This window comes from Echiichthys vipera (genome assembly GCF_963691815.1).
Source record: "Echiichthys vipera genome assembly, chromosome: 18".
Lineage (NCBI taxonomy): Eukaryota > Metazoa > Chordata > Actinopteri > Perciformes > Trachinidae > Echiichthys > Echiichthys vipera.
Window position 1 is genome coordinate 3,709,709 of NC_139843.1, and position 19,484 is coordinate 3,729,192.

At 44.2% G+C, this 19,484-nt stretch overlaps 1 protein-coding gene across 2 annotated transcripts in view; it reads right to left on the reverse strand.

The window, feature by feature from the left end:
- Positions 1 to 19,484, reverse strand: part of LOC310960515 (rho GTPase-activating protein 44-like) — a 65,149-nt gene that overhangs the window by 17,322 nt on the left and 28,343 nt on the right. The window contains exons 1-13 of one of the 2 annotated variants that reach the window (XM_083932229.1): positions 11,106 to 11,200; positions 8,657 to 8,696; positions 8,021 to 8,140; positions 6,540 to 6,616; positions 5,517 to 5,628; positions 5,198 to 5,274; positions 2,325 to 2,442; positions 2,088 to 2,156; positions 1,928 to 2,009; positions 1,224 to 1,351; positions 946 to 1,057; positions 230 to 311; positions 56 to 136 (exon numbers count right to left, since the gene is read on the reverse strand). In XM_083932229.1, coding sequence (XP_083788355.1) covers positions 56 to 136; positions 230 to 311; positions 946 to 1,057; positions 1,224 to 1,351; positions 1,928 to 2,009; positions 2,088 to 2,156; positions 2,325 to 2,442; positions 5,198 to 5,274; positions 5,517 to 5,628; positions 6,540 to 6,616; positions 8,021 to 8,140; positions 8,657 to 8,696; positions 11,106 to 11,167 — 1,160 coding nt within the window. In that variant the 5' untranslated portion in view covers positions 11,168 to 11,200. Of the gene's footprint in view, positions 1 to 55; positions 137 to 229; positions 312 to 945; positions 1,058 to 1,223; positions 1,352 to 1,927; positions 2,010 to 2,087; positions 2,157 to 2,324; positions 2,443 to 5,197; positions 5,275 to 5,516; positions 5,629 to 6,539; positions 6,617 to 8,020; positions 8,141 to 8,656; positions 8,697 to 11,105; positions 11,201 to 19,484 lie in introns of those variants that run through there. The other variant, XM_083932228.1, reaches the window with a different exon arrangement.

Genomic DNA, 19,484 nt, shown 5'->3' on the forward strand with positions numbered 1-19,484 from the left:
GAAGTCTGACTAATCATCCGCGGTCGCCACAGCGAGGAAAAACACAGACACTCACTTGAAGTTGTTGTTGTTGGCCGGCGGGAGTTTCTCACAGGCGTTGAGGAGAGCCTGCAGTCTCTTGTCTTGATCTTGGATGCTGCAGGACGACACAGAGGAAGAGAGCAGAGGTTTGAGCGCGTGTGAACTGAAAGGAGGTTGAGATGTGAAAACCAGAGGAGGAGGTACGGACTTGGAGGCCTGGATCCAGTCGTTGTAGAGCTCGTACGTCATCAGCGGCTCAGGGAGCTCCCGCAGGTACGACTTCAGAGCACCTGGAGACGTAAAACGATAATAAAACCATAAATATCTGCAGATATTTGACGCAAATATAAAACACAGAGTCTCAGACGGTGCTTTGAGATGTTGTTAACGTGTTCACAAACATGTAAATTAGTGTCATTTTAGTTAGTTAGTTTTGTTTGGTTTAATTATAAATTCACTTTGTGCACAAATTGGTAAAAAAATGGTAATATTAAAAATGAACCTTTAGCCGCCATTGTTTTAAATGTCCGCGCATGGTCCCTCCTTCTTTTTTCTATGTCCCAACAGGCGCACAGGAAATGACCTCAGAGCCGCCGTAGGCCTCGTGCTCGTACACCTACATGCACTCACACTGGTCAAAGGAACTAGACTCTAGCCGTGAAACCTGTGCGTGCACCCTGAAGTAATCTTTTAACCGTCTCGTGTTGCCCAATGTCAAATTAACCCTCTGCGGGAAAGTCCCTGCTGAGTTGCAGAATCAGTAACGTGTGCGGGAGAAATAACCACAAACAAAACATCTTTGAAGTGGGAAACCAGCAGATCATCAGCTCGATGATAATGATGATGTTTGTTTGAAGTGAAGGTTTTTTTTTCTCGAGTCGCGAAAGAAATGTACAGAGATTAAGATTTGCGGAGATAGCTCACCTGCGATGGCGTGAGGGTCTGCGGAGTACTCCTGAACATCCAGCACGCCGCAGTCCAAAGACGCCTTCAGCTTTTTCAGTTTGGACGCAGAAGGAGCGACTCTGAACAAACCCTGGGACGCAAAACACACAAAACACACGAAATCACACAAAAAATAAGGATTACGGGACATTTTCTGCGCCCTCAGTTTTCCTCACCAGTAAATGGGTTTATTTTTGTGTCACGTACAGTTAAATACAGATAAAGTCTGTGTTTGTTGTGTGTTTGTTGTGTGTCACCTCCTCCTGCATGCCACACTCCAGCAACATGGTGACACAGGCCTCGATGGGGAAAGCAATATCTCTCCCGCTGAGCGCTAAGTGCTCCTCTAATGGTTTCCCGTAGCACGGCTTCTCCACCCAGGTCTCTGTCAGACACACACACACACACACACACGCATTAAATACAGTCGCAGCTACAGCCTCTAAAGCCTGTTTATATTCCCTCTGACCATGTTAGGACATAGAGAAAAGAAGGAGGGACCATGCGCGGACATTTCAAACAATGGCGGTGAAAGGTTCACGTTGGTGTGATGCGGAGGTGGAGTGTTTACTGCAGATTTGGTCGATGAAAAGATTCAAAAACAGTCGACAAGACGCACAAAAACTCTGAGGTCTACGGAAAGATCTGGAAACAAAGCCACGCATCGCCATGACGTCATCAATGCGTGTGACGTGTTACGGCGTGATGACGTATAGGCAGCAAGAAGCATTCTCCGAGGCCCAGGTAGTGTGAGTACAAACGGGCCTGGAGGGGGGGACAAGGACCCTAAAGCACGGGGCACGGGACGGACGGACAGTGGGAGGGCGCCCTGAGGACTATTGATGGGAGATCACACCAAAATCCAGTCAGTTCAGTTCAAATTTTTCAACAAGTCACATCCCGCGATTGGGACGGACAACGTCACAAATCTGCACGATGAGCGCGGCGGACTCAAACTCACCCTGATGAGCTTTGATCTGAGGCAACACGCTCTGAAGCAGCTCTAGTGACTTCCTGTGGTACTCAGCCTGGACTTCTATCATCTGTGTACACAAGAGATCAGAGGAGTTTGTGATGGACACGCAGGACATTTCCGTTTCTGCTCTTTGGGCCGTACTTACGGTCTGGAAGTAGCTTGCATAGTCAATTTCTTTGGCCACAAAACTGTACATGTCTGCGGATAACTGGTCCTGGTGGAGACAAAACAAAACAATAGTGATTTATTACACTACTGTGCACGCCGGCTCCCTGGGATACAGGACAACTTTTACCAGCTTGTCCGATCTTATTCCGTAATTTGTCAGGTAAAAAAATCCCATTGCACAGTTCATGTGCGGTGAGTAAGAGTGAGCACTGACTCGACAGATCTCCATGCGGTTGGCGGCCTCCTCCATCTCCTCCCTGAGGTGGTCGGCCTTGGCTCCCGTCGGCTGCAGGTTACTGGAGAGTCCTGAAGATTTGCCGGACTGATAAAACCTGAGAACGACATTTTTAAAAAATATGTTTCGTCAATATTACCACTGACTAACGACGCATTCAGGTTCTTTACCCTACGCCCACAGCTCCGTCAGAGGACGTCACGTACTCAAAATATGTTCCACATGTACGACGCTATTTATTACATAAATGTGAGTATTGTTAATTTTCTCAACAACTGAACCGTCGATATTTAGGTTGATTTTACTTGTTCTACTAGATTTACAGCGCTAGTACAACTACGACTACTTGTTGAAGCTGAATGTTTCATCCACTCATTTTGGTAAACTGGTAATAAAATACCTTTAGCTAACTATGTTAAGCATTTATCCAGTAATTTAAGCTAACCGTTTATGCAGTACTTTTAACTGTTTTAAACACTTATCTATTACTTTAAGTTACTTTTGTAACTCTTCTGTGAATGTTCTCATTTGTCCCCAAAGAAATTTAAGTTCACTTTTAGCTAACCATTTATCCAGTAAGTTTAGCTAACTAACTGTTGATAAAATACGTTTAGCTAACCTTTTTAACCATTTATTCAGTAAGTTTAGCTAACTAACTGTTTGTATCAAATACTTTTAGCTAACCTTTTTAACCATGTATCCATTCATTTTAGCTAGCTAACTGTTTATCCAATACTCCAACCTAACTATATTAATGATTCATCCATTACTTTTAGCTAACTTTTCTAACTGTTTATCCATAGGCTACTTTAAGCTAAATATTTTTAACCGTTTATCCAATAATTTAAGTTAACTATTTGAATAATGTATCCAGTACTTTTAGCCAATCATTTGAAAGTAGCTAATAATCTGTGCTAGCTTGCTAACTAGTTTCCATACGGTTAGGGTTACAGTCATAATGTTAACGTGTGTATACTATAATTATAATTAGTTGAACTACTCTTAAATCTTTCCACGTAATGTTATGGTTGGGAATCAATCAACATGGATGCATCATATTCTATAAGCTCATCGTATTTGTGGCGTTAAAGACGTTTTAACACATGAAGGAACACTTCGGTTGATCACAGAGAAACGTGGCTTCCACATCTCCTCGTTCATTAAACTGAGGCTGTTTCCTCCTCTTCCCTCGCTCCCTGTCTGACTTTGTGTCTGAGTCTCTGGGTGGAGATAATGCGTCTCGCTGCCAGAGGAGCTCAGCTCACAGCGGGATGATGGGAAAAACTCTCAGATTTGGGTCAATGTAGAAAAAAAGGCCCGACTGACTGGACTGCAGAGAGGAAACTCATATTTCTCTGTGTCACCACTCAGAGTGGAAACGAGTGAATCAGCACAAAGAGAGTGGTGATTGTGTGTTTCAGGAAGTGATCTACACTGACGCGACGCTGCACGCGTTTTCTTATCGTGCTATATTTAGTCTGCACACGGGACGACTGTGTTTTTCATTATATTTCAGGTAAAAACCAGTCATCCCATGAGCCAGACACGCTTAAAACTATTAAAAGTTGGTGAAGCAGCAACAATTAAGACGCTTAAGAAGGATGAAAAAGTCCAAAACTATATTTCGCATGGTATTCAATTTTGTTTGTTTTGTATATTTTGCATTTTATATATATTTCTTATTATATTATATACGTATGTGTTGCTCACAAAAGTCTAATAAGCTGTTGTCTAAACTTAATTGTGTGTCTATCTGAGTTATATTGCACTAATACAGCGGTCCAAGTTTATTTTTCTATTAGTTTATTTAAAATGAGGAGGGTGCAATTTCATAAAACACACGATGACACATGTTTAAAAAAGCCAGAATTAGTTAATAATGAATTAATTAAATCGTTTTCATTTGTCGTCCCCTGAACATTAAATCAAATTACAATTTAAGAAAGAATAAAAAAGAAAAAAGCACAAAATACATGTACAAACACTGACTATACAACATCACAACATAACATTTTACCATAACATCAAAACATGCTCATCTTTTAGTGTTGATGAGCCACATTTTCAGTTTTACTTAAAGTGTTAAAATGTATGAAATTGAACTTTCCTGCATAGACTCTGTGCCCAAAGACTGCGTATAGCATGTATAAAGACTCTAGCATGTAGGGATGGGACTATAGACAAGTTTATTGTTGCTCTCGATTGAAAACAGTGAGAATAAGTTGATTTATGTGAATTTCAATTATTGGTTTAAACACAAATATCCTCCCATGTTACTTGACCGGAGACTTGACTGCAGTTAATTGACTGTAACATTAATCTTTTTGTGATTTTTATGACATTTTTAATAAAGGGGACCTTATTATTCATGCTTATCTTATTTAAGATGGTTTTATTGTTTGTTTTTCACTAAAAAAAGACGTGTTTCAATAAAAAAAACGTGTTACTTTAACTAAATGTAAGTTATTCCAGTGTGCTTTGGTGCCATTTTGAGAGTTTTAAGCATATTTTAATGATTATATTACAATAAATATCATATCAGTCATTTAGGCCGGGATATTTGTGACATGTAATAATAGATAATTAACCCAATTAACCCATATGATAAAGGGTTAACCTCAGAAACAGCAAGGAGCACAATAGAGTATTTGGTGTCTATGAACTCATAACACAACACATGCTTTTATAAAGACTTCTACTGTTAGATGCTCGTTCATCGTTTGTCCGTCCCAGACCGATCAGCGTCTTAGGGCACTAATTAAATACGCTTTCACGGTTATAACTTCACCGTGTGACATTTAAATCCTGCAGGCGGGTTCACAGGTGCATGAGGTTTCTCACAGCGGACTCACCGTGTGCGCGCTGAGTCCATGTCCAGCACCAGCTTCGCTAAATGTTTCCTTTGTTTCTGGATGTTTGGGATTTCCACCTGAGAGGACGGAGAACAAAGAGAGTTGTTGTTTGTGTTGTTTGTCCGTGTGAAAGAAGGAAACACGCTCAGTATTGTCAGAAGCTTTGCACCTGGTGGAAAACTCATGCTGATCAGTTTACAGTGTAATCAAGTTCAGTGTTTTAGACTCATGTGGGTGCAGAGCGCTCATTAAAGGACTCATATAAACTCCTTTTCTCTTATTTCTCATTAATGTCCTTCACACGGTGTTGTGTCCGTACCTCCGCGAGGTCGTACAGAGGCTCCACCACGTCCCTCTCGATGGTGAGCTCGAACAAGATGAGCTCGTGGGCGAGTTTGTCCTGCGTCTCGCCGCAGAGCTTCAGCATCTTCCTGCAGCAGACGACAGGAAACACAGAGCGTCACAGCGAGAACTGAGAGTCTGAGGCTGTGTGGAAATAACGCAGTGACTTCTTTATGATGTTTAATCTCTCAAAACTCTTCATAAATAACAGTAAACGTGAAATGTGGTGTGTGGATTAATGCAGAGAGGTGATGCAACGTAGTCTGGCATCAACATGTGGTGATTTGATCTGCAGAGTAAATCTCCTGCATCCATCTTCTCTATATTTAAGAACATTTGTGTTGTTATTCAGATGAATGATGCACGGATATCCGCTGTATTACAAGTTCCTCACACTTGCTGTGACACAAACCTGAATTAAAATGGGTGAAATATTCTGTAAGAGCACAAACAAAGAGACAAAACACCAGAAACAAGTGCAGCACTGAGAAAAAGTGAGGAAACTAAACCAAAAAGGGAAATGCTGCAAGAATAAAACACCAGAAATGATGTAAATTACTTGATTTAATGTCATTTTTGTTGTTTTAATGCTGTGATTTTCAGATTTTATTGCAGATTTGCTTTTGTGTTTGTTGCCAACGCTGCAAAATGTTAATAATCTCTCTTTATCCATTGTTCTGTAAGTGTTCTGTTGGATTGTGGACATTTTTTAAATACCTAAATAATGAATTCATAATGTTAAAAATGAAAAATCCTAAAATAATTCAACTCTTTTTAATCCTGTTTGATTTGCAGGGTCTAAAGTTGCAGTGTTGTCCAGGAGCAAAGAGGCTGTTTTGGTTTAAATAAAGGTTGAATTGAGAAAAAAAGGTTTCCACAGCAGAGTCGTGTCCGTATTTCACTGCATTTCTAAGGTGCAGGTAAAATCCCTTCTGGGTGGGACACACCGTCGGCGTTTTCAGGAAGGAAACATTACAGTGGCAGATAATCGTGCACTCACCCGAGGAGAGACTCGTCCCCGAGCACCGCCGCCCCCTCCACCATACATTGTGCCAGTGTTGTGAGAGGAAGCTTCTTCTGCACACAAACAAACAATCGATGAAGCAGCCGCTCTGCTGCGGAGTGTGTCATTCAACACACACACACAACAGACAGGCTGCAGCACACACACACAAACCTGCAGGAAAAATCCACCTTTTTATTCTCTACACAGTCTGAAATCATCCGTTTGATGCTGTTAACGGTGACGGAGACACTTTGTAATCAAGCATCTGTCGAACTCTTTCCTTATTGTTCTGATTTACCTCTAAAGCAGCGGTGTCAAACTCAATATTTACTCATCTCTAATCTCATCTTCAGCCTCTTATCCGTGGTCTGGTCTCGGGGGCAGCAGCTTTAGCAGGGGACCCCAAACTTCCCTTTGCCGGGCCACATTAACCAGCTCTAACTGGGGGATCCTGAGGCGTTCCCAGGCCAGTGTGGAGATCTAATCTCTCCACCTGGTCCTGGGTCTTCCCCGAGGCCTCCTCCCAGCTGGACGTGCCTGGAACACCTCCCTAGGGAGGCGCCCAGGGTTCATCCTCACCAGATGATCCTGAACCACCTCAACTGGCTCCTTTCAACGCAAAGGAGCAGCGGCTCTACTCCGAGTTCCTCACGGATGCTGAACTTCTCCCCCTCTCTCTAAGGGAGACTCCAGCCCCCCTCCTGAGGAAACACGTTTCAGCCGCTTGTACCCTCGACCTTGTTCTTTCGGTCATGACCTGGACCTGGTTCTTTGGGTCCTGACCCAGCTTTCATGACCACAGGTGAGGGTAGGAACCAGGACTGAGGGTAGATCCAGAGCTTTGTCTTCCTCAGCTCTCTTTTGGTCACAACGGTGCGGTAGAGCGACTGCAACACCGCCCCCGCTGCTCCGATTCTCCGTCCAAACTCACGCTCCATCGTCCCCTCACTCGTGAACATGATCCAGAGGTCCTTGAACTCCTTCACTTGGGGTCAGGACTCATTCCCTACCTGGAGTAACATCCCACCGGTAAAAGACTGCAAATGTGCATGTGTTCCCTTCTCTCCAGATGTGTAACGTTGAACCTTTCCAGTGCAGCTCCTTGTTCTTGTCGTGGTGTTTCTTCTGTTTGATTCTTTGGTCACAGCCACGGTGACAAACAGCTCTTTACCTTCACACACAGATCATCTGCTGAAAGCTCCTGTCCTCCATCTTTCTTTGGGTCGTTTTTGTGGAGGGGTGGATTCAGTGTGTCCACAGAGACTGGTAGCATGGATGCTCATGTTTGTTAACAGAAAAGTAGACGTGTATGTGCTTTATACTCGCGGGCCAGCTCTCACAGAACCTTGATACGATCTTGCGGACCAAATATAACTACATCGCGGGCCAGATTTGGCCCACGGGCCTGAGTTTGACACCCCTGCTCTAGAGGTAGAAAACTACATGTTGTGCATCAGAGTGTTTTTACTTCTCACCGAGGGCGACCTGACAGACTTCTTGTCCACGTCCACGCCCTGCTGGCCCTGCAGACAGGCGGTCAACTTCTTGTGCGTGCTGTGGGAAACCTGCTTGACCAGCTCCAGCCGCTTCTCCACCTGAGACACACACACACACACACACACACACACACACACACACACACACACACACACACACACACACACACACACACACACACACACACACACACACACACACACACACAAAGAGGAGAAAAGCACAAGTTCATGCACGGATCATATTCTACGACAGAGTCTGCAGCGATCTGTCGAAACAAGCCGGTGACATTCGTACGACACCGTTACCTGTCTCACTCAAACGCCTCTCATTTCATTATTAACCCGACTCCGTGGAACCGATGCGGCGGCCACGGAGGGCGGCATTAATCAGATCAATTACGGAGCTGCACCCCCGAGTCAATCAGCGGGGACGTGCGGCCTTTTGTCTCACAGAGAGTTTCAATTTCAGCGCTCATTAACGGCGCCTGGAGGCAGTTCAGAGGCACGTTTGAAGAAGTCATTTCATGCACGCTGCTGAGGACTTCGGATTTCTCTCCTGTGAGAAGCACACACACACACACACACACACACACACACTGCACTGATTCCTACCTGTAGTAGGTCTTCACTTAATACTTCTGTTTTCTCAGCCCTGAAAGAGAGGAAGAGAAGAAAAAAGAGGCTGTCAGGGCGGACGTGGAAATGCTAAATGAACGTGGCAGCGTACACACACACACACACACACCACTCAATCAATGTAATTACATCATTTGCCGAATTTCTAGGCTCATAATAAATGATACTGCAGCTGCAGCCTGGAGCTATTGTTACTGTTTTAATGTGCTCAAGCTAATAAAGAGGGAACGTACAAAGTCTCGGGTGGAAATCTGATGAAAACAGAGGTTTGAATGTCACTCAGGAGGCTTTTTGGATGCAGCGACCAACTGCCCTGAAGAGGAATCATCCTCTCGTTCTGTTCTTGACTCTCCTTTTTGTTTTCCTGATGCGTTCCCTTTTACGCTTTTCCCCTGTGATGCACGTTTGACTTAAACGCCACAAACGCAGCTCAGCGGAGCAAAACAACCCAAAACAGATCCATTTCAATTAAAACTATAAACATGAAGCTGCAAAAGCATCTCTTAAATACTCCAGTGAACTCATTCACACGACCCTCTGTGCACCTGAGCAGAAACATCTTCATTCATTCATCTTCAACCTCTTGTCCCTGCATGTTGTCCCCGTGTCTCCGTGGGTTTTCTCCGGGTTCTCCGGTTTCCTCCCACAGTCCAAAGACGTGCAGGTGTTCGGTTCATTGATGACTCTAAATCACCCGTAGGTGTGAATGGTTGTCTGTCTCTGTTCGTCTCTATGTGTCCTGTGATAGACTGGCGTCCTGTCCAGGGTGGACCCCGCCTCACGCCCGATGTCAGCTGGGATCGGCTCCAGCCCCCCCACGACCCCGAAAGGGACAAGAGGTTGAAGATGAATGAAAGTGTAACCTACTTAACCAAGCAGTCAAATCTGTTGTGTGCCACTTTCAGTCTGTTTAGATCAGTTTCTGTTGTTTTGGACCAAATAACTGAACAATAATCCAACTGTGATAAAACTTAAACCTTTACTAATCTTTTAATTAACCAACTTGGCAAGAAATGCATCAGTTTTTAAAAGCACTGCGTTGATTTTTAGCAGCCATGACGCTGATGTTCCTCTCTCCCGTCCACAGTCTGAGAGGAATTAAAGCTGATACGCAGGTGAGAGTGAATAACCTCAGGTGAACTCGCAGTAACAACCTTGATGCAGTTAAACAGGTAGAAGAAGTTGTAAAATAGGTCACGTCAGTCAGTGTCTGTCACTTGTTACTGTTAAAAATCTTGTTGGTTTCATGCATGTTAAGTGAAACTCTCCTTTTTAAATGTTGTACAATTCCATCAGAACAGCTCAGACATGAATTACTCCTTATAAAGTGTGTATACGTTGAAATTAACGGCTTTATTAATGGTTAATAAATCAAACTTAAAGGTCTCATATTGTAAAAAACTAGATTAACGTGTCGTTTTTTATTATAAAGCAGGTGGTGGCGTTATGTAAAGACTGTGGAAGCATCAAACCGTTCCACCACAGAGAAATAAAAACATCCGTTTTCATAAACTGCGTCTTTAAACGAGTCGTCGAGACTTCCTGTACGCTTGTGATGTCACAACTGTACTGTATATAGATAGAACGTGCAGCTACAGTGCTGTTACAGTTAAACCACGGCTGCAATGATGGTGCAGAGACACAGAGAACGCACATGAGGAAGACTTGGAAACGCTGAGCAATCAGACAAACAGGGCTTTTATCAGGAGGGGTTCTTAAAGAGACAGGCGCGAAAACGAAGCGTTTGGTGACAGAAGGTGGATTCAGGTATATTCAGACAGACAGGATGAGAAAAATAATGTGTTTTTTGAACATTAAAGCATTAGAACATGTTCTAGTATTGTCAGATATTTTATAAAACAAACAACTAATCAATTAATCAAGAAAATAATCAAGTTCTTACCCAGAACAATGAAAACATTGGTGAGTCAGAATCAGCAAAACAATAGAGAATAGTGTCATCTGCGTAACAATAAACACTGCAGTCAGTTAAAGAAGATGCACTATTATTCGTATAAATTATAAACGAAACCGGGCCCAGAACGGATCCTTGTGGAACGCCTTTTAAGTAGGTTAAACTCTGATTTCTAGCTTTGACACTCGAAGAAGGTAAAGAAGGTAAATCCAGTATTATAAAGTGTCTAAATACGTAATAAAGTGATCAAATATGAGAGGTATTTTAAAGACAAAGCAACAAATCGACACATTAATCAACAATTAAAATAACTGTTAGTTGCAGCGTCATAAAATACAGATGCCATTCATGAAAACCCTTTATAGTCGGAGCGTTTAAGCTTTTTTTTATGGATGTTTTTAAGAATCAGCTCTGTTCTGACTCCCTGAGACACAAACAACACGTCCCCTGTGATCTGAACTTCACTCTCATTTAGTCAAAAACACAAATGGCGGTCCACCGGGGACTTACGGAGTCGTGCTGTTCCTGCGTGAGGATCCAGCCCTGCTGATCTGCAGCCTTTTCTTCCACATCCCTCCTGCTACCGGGAGGGAAAGCACCTGTTCTCACACAGGGGCCGAGCGACAATGAGCGGGAGGAAAGCTGACTGACACGGGGAGGAGGAAGAGGGCGTGAGGAGGGGAAGGGCCGCCTGAAGAATGAGACCTGACTATCTGGTCCTTTCACTCTTTCTCTCATCGCCCAACGCTCTGTTTTCTCCTACAGATCCACTTCTGTCAACAGGAACTGACTGATGTTTGCAATAAAGAGAAGGATATTAAAAATGACCTTGTAAACCCACCCAACACACGCAGACGCCCTCACACACACCTTTGCTCTCATTATTATTATTATTATTGTTGTTCATCTGGGTGAACAGAAAGGAAAAGCTCTTTTCTTTCATTCCTCCGCCTCCTCTGCACGCAGCTCTGGTCCTTTTATACCAGCTCTTTACGCCGCTTTTGTGCGGCTTTTGTGCGGCATTTGTGCGGCTTTTGTGCCGCCTTTGTGCCGCTTTTGTGCCGCTTTTGTGCCGCTTTTGTGCGCTCATTTAAAAAAGTTATAATCCAGTAAAATGTATCTTTTAAACATCAAATACCACCTGTTAGATTTAGGCCGTGTAGTGGTTTCGTACACTTGGATTTAGTTCATTATGAGCTTCTTTATATCTCATATCTCATCTCATCTTCAGCCTCTTATCCGGGGTCGGGTCGCGGGCGCAGCAGCTCCAGCAGGGGACCCCAAACTTCCCTTTTTCCGGGCCACATTAACCAGCTCTAACTGGGGGATCCTGAGGCGTCAAAATCACAAATGTCCACCTCGTGATGGTGCCAGAGGAAAAGTCAGAGCGTCAGTAACATGAACATGAACATCTGTGTAAAATTTCATTATAATACATCCAGTAATTGTTAAGATATTTCAGTTAAAATCACAAATGTATAACCAAGCCCCCACCACAGCAACGTCCTGTTTCATCCAATCAGGAAGCTCGGTCAGCGTCAGTTCCCCGAGTGTCCACTAGGGGCAGGTTTCATAACAGAGCAGTTTCTCATTGAGCCCCATGTTAAACAGGCCGTTTACACAGCATCATTAAACCTGTTTAAGGACAAAAGAACATTCTAGTCTGTGTGTTTAGCTCAGATCTCCATGACAACACTGAGGGGGAGGGGCTAGTTTTTATTTTACTGGAGTTTAAAGTTTATGAATAATTAGGGGCATGGCCTCTTGAGTGACAGCTAGCCTCTGGCCCTCACTTCTCCTCGGAGGTAAACGTCAGCCAGATGGATGTTCGCCCCTCCCCCCAACGCCACATACATGCCCTTTTTTGGTCAGAGAAAATGAGGCAGAGTCAAAGTCTGACAAGATGGAGACTCCCGTAGGCGAGGACGATTGGATCAAGTTGAGAGAACGGACCCCGACGGAGACGCTACGTCCATTTTTTACAGAGTTGTGTGTTAAACTCATGATGACACGAGAGGATTCATCCGCTGAGGAACATGAAGATCTGCACAACATGTCATTTCAGGACAGACCGACATCAGCAGCTACGTGCAGATGGAGATTTAATCATGTCTGTATCAGTTAGGATAAGTGAGTGTGTGAAGCTGTGGCACAATGAGTGCTTCTGTTAGCACAGTCACAAAAGCACCGGCTCCGTTTGTTGATTCAACCTGATTTATTTGCGTCACACTCGCACGCGTGTAAATTCAACGTCCTTCTCCGAGGTTTGAAGTAAATCACAGTCAGCCTCTGGATTCATTTCCTCTCTGACAACCAGGAGCGAGATTTACTGGCTCCATGAAGTTTAACTACAAGGGATAATGATCCTCACACACACACACACACACACACACACGCAGACACACACACACACACACACACACACACACAGACACACATAAGAGCAGTGTTAGCAATTAGTCAACACCAGCGCTGCTCTTTCACACAATCAGACAAACACAAGTAATTCAAACATGCTCACATTTCTCATTTCCTTTCATCCATTGTTTAGGTTGCATGCACACACACACACACACACACACACACACACACACAAGCACACACACACACACACGTTATGACGAACACAAGGCTTTAACACAATCTGCTGTCAGCTGCTAAACTGCGTTCGTTTCCAGCCGGAAGTCGAATATTCACTGACTTTTCCAGTCCTGCCTGTCTTATATTTGCATATTATGCACCTGCATAATAAGAGTGTAATAACATCTGCATGATTCAAACGTCTCGGGTTTGAAGTGTCATGTCCTCAAGTGCCAGCAGGCGGCAAGATCCAAAAACACTTTGACCGCACGCCTCCCTGAGGGAAATTAATGTAATATTAACTGTAACGCTGCGGCTGCATCATTACGTACCTGCAGTGCTGCTGGAAGCATGAATGTCACCGCAAACTGTCAAATAAAGACATTTTGAATGAGAAAAACAGGCGCGGCGTGCATTTTAAACCGTAAATACCTCCAACTAAAGGCTTTTAATGCATCTGTTTTTCCTTTCTTTGCATGAAAAATGTTTCTGTTTTTAAAATAAAGCATTAAAGCTGCAAACATTCCCCCCATGTTTGGCCGAGTCTCTGCAATCTGCACGTGACGGAAGAGGAGAAGGTCAGCTGTTAATGTTGTGCTGACGTTTCCACTCGGGGGGTTTGTTCCTCTGAACGCAGCGTGACGGCGGGTCGCAGCTGAGGAAGGGAGAGGCTGCGTGAGCAACACATGGCTCTTGTTTTGGAAATCAGAAAAGGACAAAAGCAAAAGGGTCTAATTCGAGGATCCTCCATCTTTCTCTCTCTTCTCTCTCTGCAGCTTTTTTGTTAATTGTCTGACGCATCAAGGGCGCTAGAGCGTCCCGGATCAAAGCCTCAGCAGCAGCAGCATCAGCAGCAGAGTCAGGACTTTACCGCAGCATCAGCTTCTGTCGTCACGCCCGGGATTCCCACTGGCACGGAGAGAAGAGAGGGAGGAGGGAGGACGGGGATGAAGAGCACAGGAGCAGTAGGAGAGGAGACGACGGGAGAACATAATAGATGTGTGTGAAAAGCGAAGGTGTTTTTTTTACAGTGATAAATCTCTGAGAGAGACTTAGGAGGGGAGCTGGAGCGACGGAAAGTGAGGATACAGATTGTTCTTCTGTGAAATGACTCAGCTCTTTCTTGTTCTTTCTCTTTCTCAGCTCCAGGGTTTTTTGGCGGAAGACCAGAAACCCTCGAATTGTCGCACCCTGCGTTTAAAAGGCTGATTCTTCTATTCAGGAAATGATGCATCCACACTGAGGACTGCACACAATCACGTTTGGTTACTGCAAGATAATGAGTAGCAGTGCACCGGCTTAATGAGGATACACACTAATAATCAGTTAAACAAGTACTGTTTAATGCAACCCAACAGTGGTGGACTGTTTTAAGGGCAGGGGCGAAAGAAGAAAAAGGGCAATTCTGCACAACATGGGGCCCCACCAGCACGCAAAGGATCTATGATGCATCATGTTTGATTAAGATTAGTAAAGTAATAATCTATATCGCATTTCCACTACGGGTACGGGCATACTCTTCAGTATTTCCCCCAGGTTTACAGCCTTTTATTTAAAAAACAATTAAAGGAATCATGGTTTTCAGATTGCCTGAAGGTTCTTTTGTTAGCGTGCCAGTCGGTGTTTAATCAGATAATTTAACTCTGAACCCAGAGTTTATTAAAAGAGTGTTTTAAAGACTTATCTACTGGCCCCTGTACCAGCTCCTCTCATAGTAAAGTCCATTACAGTGGATTAGCAAAGTCAATCCCAAAGGAAGGAGCCCATTGGTGCTTTGTTGTGTGTCATGATTCCACCAGCACCAAGTCAAAGCTCAAACTCATCAAACTCTTGTGTTATTAAATGAATCTATTTAAAACAATGCTGACCTTATTATAAATATATGTATTTCTGCACCAGCAGGAGCTGATTTGACCTTCATTATTGTCTCTGCAGCACAAAGCTGTTGCTGTACAACATGTGAGCAGGTTGACCCGTGAATAATGTCAGTGAGCCTGAAGGGTCAGAGGTCAAACACGGCCCCCTAAGAAGCGGCTGTGGCTGTAAAAGTATATCATTATGGCTCCACGTTGTTTTCTGCAGCTTTAATTACGACCAGTCATCTTATTAAACCCCCTCTGGGTGTTAGTGAGACCGTGAAATGATCTGGCAGAGCCGCTCACATCAGTAAAAAACAGAAGTGGTATCATAAACGTGCATCCTAACAAGATCTCCTGCATTTTTCCAGCTGATTTCTCCAATAAATGTTTCCATTACTGTGCGGTTTTCTTCCCTCTCGGCTCACTGCAGCAGTAATAATGTGCAGGAGTCGTTCTCCCGTCGCCTTCAGGCAGCTCAACACTCGATGTGTTTTCAGCGTCAACATTTAATAGAAAGAACAGTCCCAGTGGTGACACATGAGGGCTGCACAGGGACCGCTCCTGCTGCTAATACCCACACAACGTCTTACTGAAACATGTGCACAACGATTTGTGTGATATATTATAAAGTATGACGTTTAATTTAACGCTGTGAAACGGCAAACTGTCGGTGAACGTGACTGCTAAGTGTAGTAAGTCATCATAAATCATAATTAAGTCATAGAGTGTGGTCTTTACCTACTCTGTAAAGTGTCCTGAGATAACTTTTGTTATGATTTGGCACTGTAAATAAAATGTAAATGAATTGAATTTAGGTAACAAAAAGTCACAATGCTTCAGATTTGAGACTCGTTGTTTCCAGCGCCCTCTTTAGCAGAAACATGTAACTGCAGGTTGTCTGTTCTTTTTGCTCTACTTCCGGTCCGTCCCCTATATGTTCCCCTCTTAAAACCATACACACACACACACACGTTCCTGTTACTACAAGCCTGACTCAGAGGTTTGAAGTTCCAGATTTCAGGTTACAAGTGAACGCAGCATAACCAACGGCTGTCAGCAGCGTCACCAACATGACGGCGTGTTTCCATTTAGAGACGAAACTATACTGGATTAGCAACATTAGCATGACCGCCTGGGAGCTAGGCTAACAGAACACGTAACTAGATAAACGGGAGTGGGAGTCAATGTCGAGATATTTTTCTGGGACCGGGAGTCACTAGCTGTCACTCAAGAGGCCACGCCCCTAATCATTCCTAAACTTTAACCTCCACTAAAATAAAAACTAGCCTGGTACAAAAACATTCACCCCCCTCAGTGTTGTCATGGAGATATGAGCTAAACATAGAGACTAGAATGTTCTTTTGTCCTTAAACAGGTTTAATGATGCTGTGTAAACGGCCTGTTTAACATGGGGCTCAATGAGAAACTGCTCTGTTATGAAACCTGCCCCTAGTGGACACTCTGAGCACTGACGCTGACGGAGCTTCCTGATTGGATCAAACAGGAAGTCGCTGTGGTGGGGGTTGAACTGAACACACAATCAACTAGATGAACATCTTATGGATTGTATCTTTAGGCATTTTACAATATAAACTTAACTGTCACCTTTTATTGTAATGATGTTTTCACACGAGCCTGTTGATAAGAACACGTAACAGATGAAGCCTCTGTCCTCAGCTTCCACCTGAGCATCTGAGATGTCACAGCTCGGACTCACACGATCCAATTCTATTATTTTTCTCCGCCCACCTGTCTGCCACGAGCTCGGATCAATGCGGCCGACCTGAGAAAGGCCATTATTTGTGTCTGCTTTAATATATTCATTACATGTCTGCAGACCGGTCGTTTAACCCAGACTGTCTGGAGAAGCAGCAGGCGGAGAGAAGAGTGATACGTCTGTGATGTGTACAGTAATGTCCCCGCGCCAGGAGGATGAAATGCACCCTGACTGCATTATTACAACATGGAGATGTGAATGTGTACGTGAGTCTGTGTTTGACGAGGAAGAAATGCTTCAAGGACAGAGAGATCCCCCTGGAGAAACGTTCCAGGTGAAGTCAGATTACCCAGCATGCTTCACTAACTGAGCAAAGAGAGGGGAGGGCGGGCGTTGCTATGGCAGCAGGCGTTGCAGCGACGGAGCGGATGGATGGATCAAACGTCCGAGTGGAGAAGTGGTGGGAAGACGAATGAAGCGGCGGAGTAAAGTGGAGTCATTTCTGGGAACGGCAGCCGGAGGTGCGACGCCGACGGGCGGCCGAGCTTTCATTTGTCACGGCGGCAGAAGATGAGATCTGTATCTTCCTCGCCCCCCTTTTTCATTCTCACACACACACACACACACACACACACACACACACACACACACACACACACACACACACACACACACACACACACACACACACACACACACACACACACACACACACACACACACACACACACACACACACACACACACACACACACACACACACACACACACACACACTCGTCCTCCCATCGTCTTGGTTTCAAGGTCATGTGCTGTGGGGAGCGGAGGTGGCGCCTTTAAAGAAGATCTTGTCTCAGTACCATGTAAATCTGTGCACACATATATATATATAATAATAATAATAATAATAATAATAATAATAATAATAATATAAATGATGATGATAAGCTTATCAAGTGCTTCCGCTTTTGCACATGAAAGAAATCAAATGTCTTTTATCAGCCGTGTTTTATTTATAGGTCGCTCTATTTTCAGCAGTTTGATCCAACGCTGAATATAAAACAACTACGTTTCAATTAAAGCAGAGATGGATATGAAACAGACACACTAGAAGACTTTAAATCATAATAATAATAACTCATTTAGTGGTCATCCTCGGGCGTACGAGGTGCAGCCGCCGCTCTGCAGCTGGTGAGAAAAAACTGTGTTTAGAGAAGGAATATTTTCACGTCTTACTCCGTGAATTAGGATTTATTTCTGCAAAAAACAGAGACGACAAAGACTTTGGAATGATCTCGTCAGGCTCTGAGTCGTCCGGCTGCTGGTGCTGAGCTGTGATTCAGGTGGTAGAGCGAATTGGCCAATGTCCGGAGTTTCGGTGGTTTGATCCCCGCTCTGCCTTGTGTCATGATCGTTGTGTCCTTGAGCAAGACACTTCACCGAATGCTGTTTGTTTGAGGTGGTGGTCAGAGGGGCTGTAGGCGCTGAAAGTGCCATGTTATTATTATAGAATGAGTCTAAATTTGATGTTGAAAAGACGTCTACGAACGACCACATTTGGACTATAAACAGCTCTTACACGGATACCCAGACGTCGCCTGGTGTTACAAAACAACCCCTTCCGTGGGTCGAAATTGGACGCACAAGTATGACAGAAAATACTCCGACGTCACAACAACGTACGCAAAGGGCTGACACCGCGTCCCCACGCTAAACTAATCCCGTCCGAAAATGGCTACTGAGGAGGAAAGAAAGAAACAATATTGAAGTTTAAAGGTTGAATGTGGAGAATGAGCAGAACAGCTTCATCTAGAGTCTCAAGATCGTCGTCGCAACAACAAAAAAGAAGTCCAGCAGTCGGGTTGCCAGGTTGGTCAGACCCGGCCCAGTAGCTCCAGGAGACCGGAGTCTGTTTGAGCCTGTTTGAACCCGTCCCCTCCAGAAAATCACAGCATCAAAACAAGGATTAGAGGAGTTTGACTGACAGTTAGCGTTAGCCGTTAGCGTTAGCCGTTCCAGCTAAGTGCAGATGAAAGTGATGTTAGCATCCAGGAGCAGCGTAGCCATGTGGGCGTGCGTTTGAATGGCGTTCCTCTCCTTTCTCTCAGTCCATGGAGTGAATGCTCGGCCTATAGTGACTCTGGTTGTTGCCCGTCTCCGCTCACTCAGCTGCTGGGACAAAGAACGCCCCCTTCACTGAGGCTCCCAAGCAGCTGCACGATTGGCTAACTCCATTTCACCCAGTGCCAGACTACAGTAGCTGCACCCAACAACAAACAACCCTGGCAGCCAGCAACGCCCAACGCTATTGGCTGCTACCATGGAAACAGATACTTTCATTCTGTACCCCTGAAAAACGCCCTGTGGGTGGATTATTATTAAAAAAAATAGCTTTTAATTCTACATGTTTTAAGAAGCAGGACTCCGACTGATTAGTTGATTATCAAACTTGTTAGTAATTAATCTAATAGGTAATCGTTCAAACTGTAGTCGTAATAAATGACAACACTGAGTCTTCTACACAGCAGACCACCTTGAGTCTGGGGTCCACGCGGAGCACTTGCTGCATAGTAAACAGCCCGAACACAACACACAAGATAACGAAAACACAACCTCGGGGACTGAAGCCTTCTCTCCCCCAAAATCAACATGCAGCTCACAGCCAAAGGTTTGCGAGCGTCCAGGTCCAGGAGGAGCACTAAATCCCACAGCTTTTCTCAGACCAACACAATG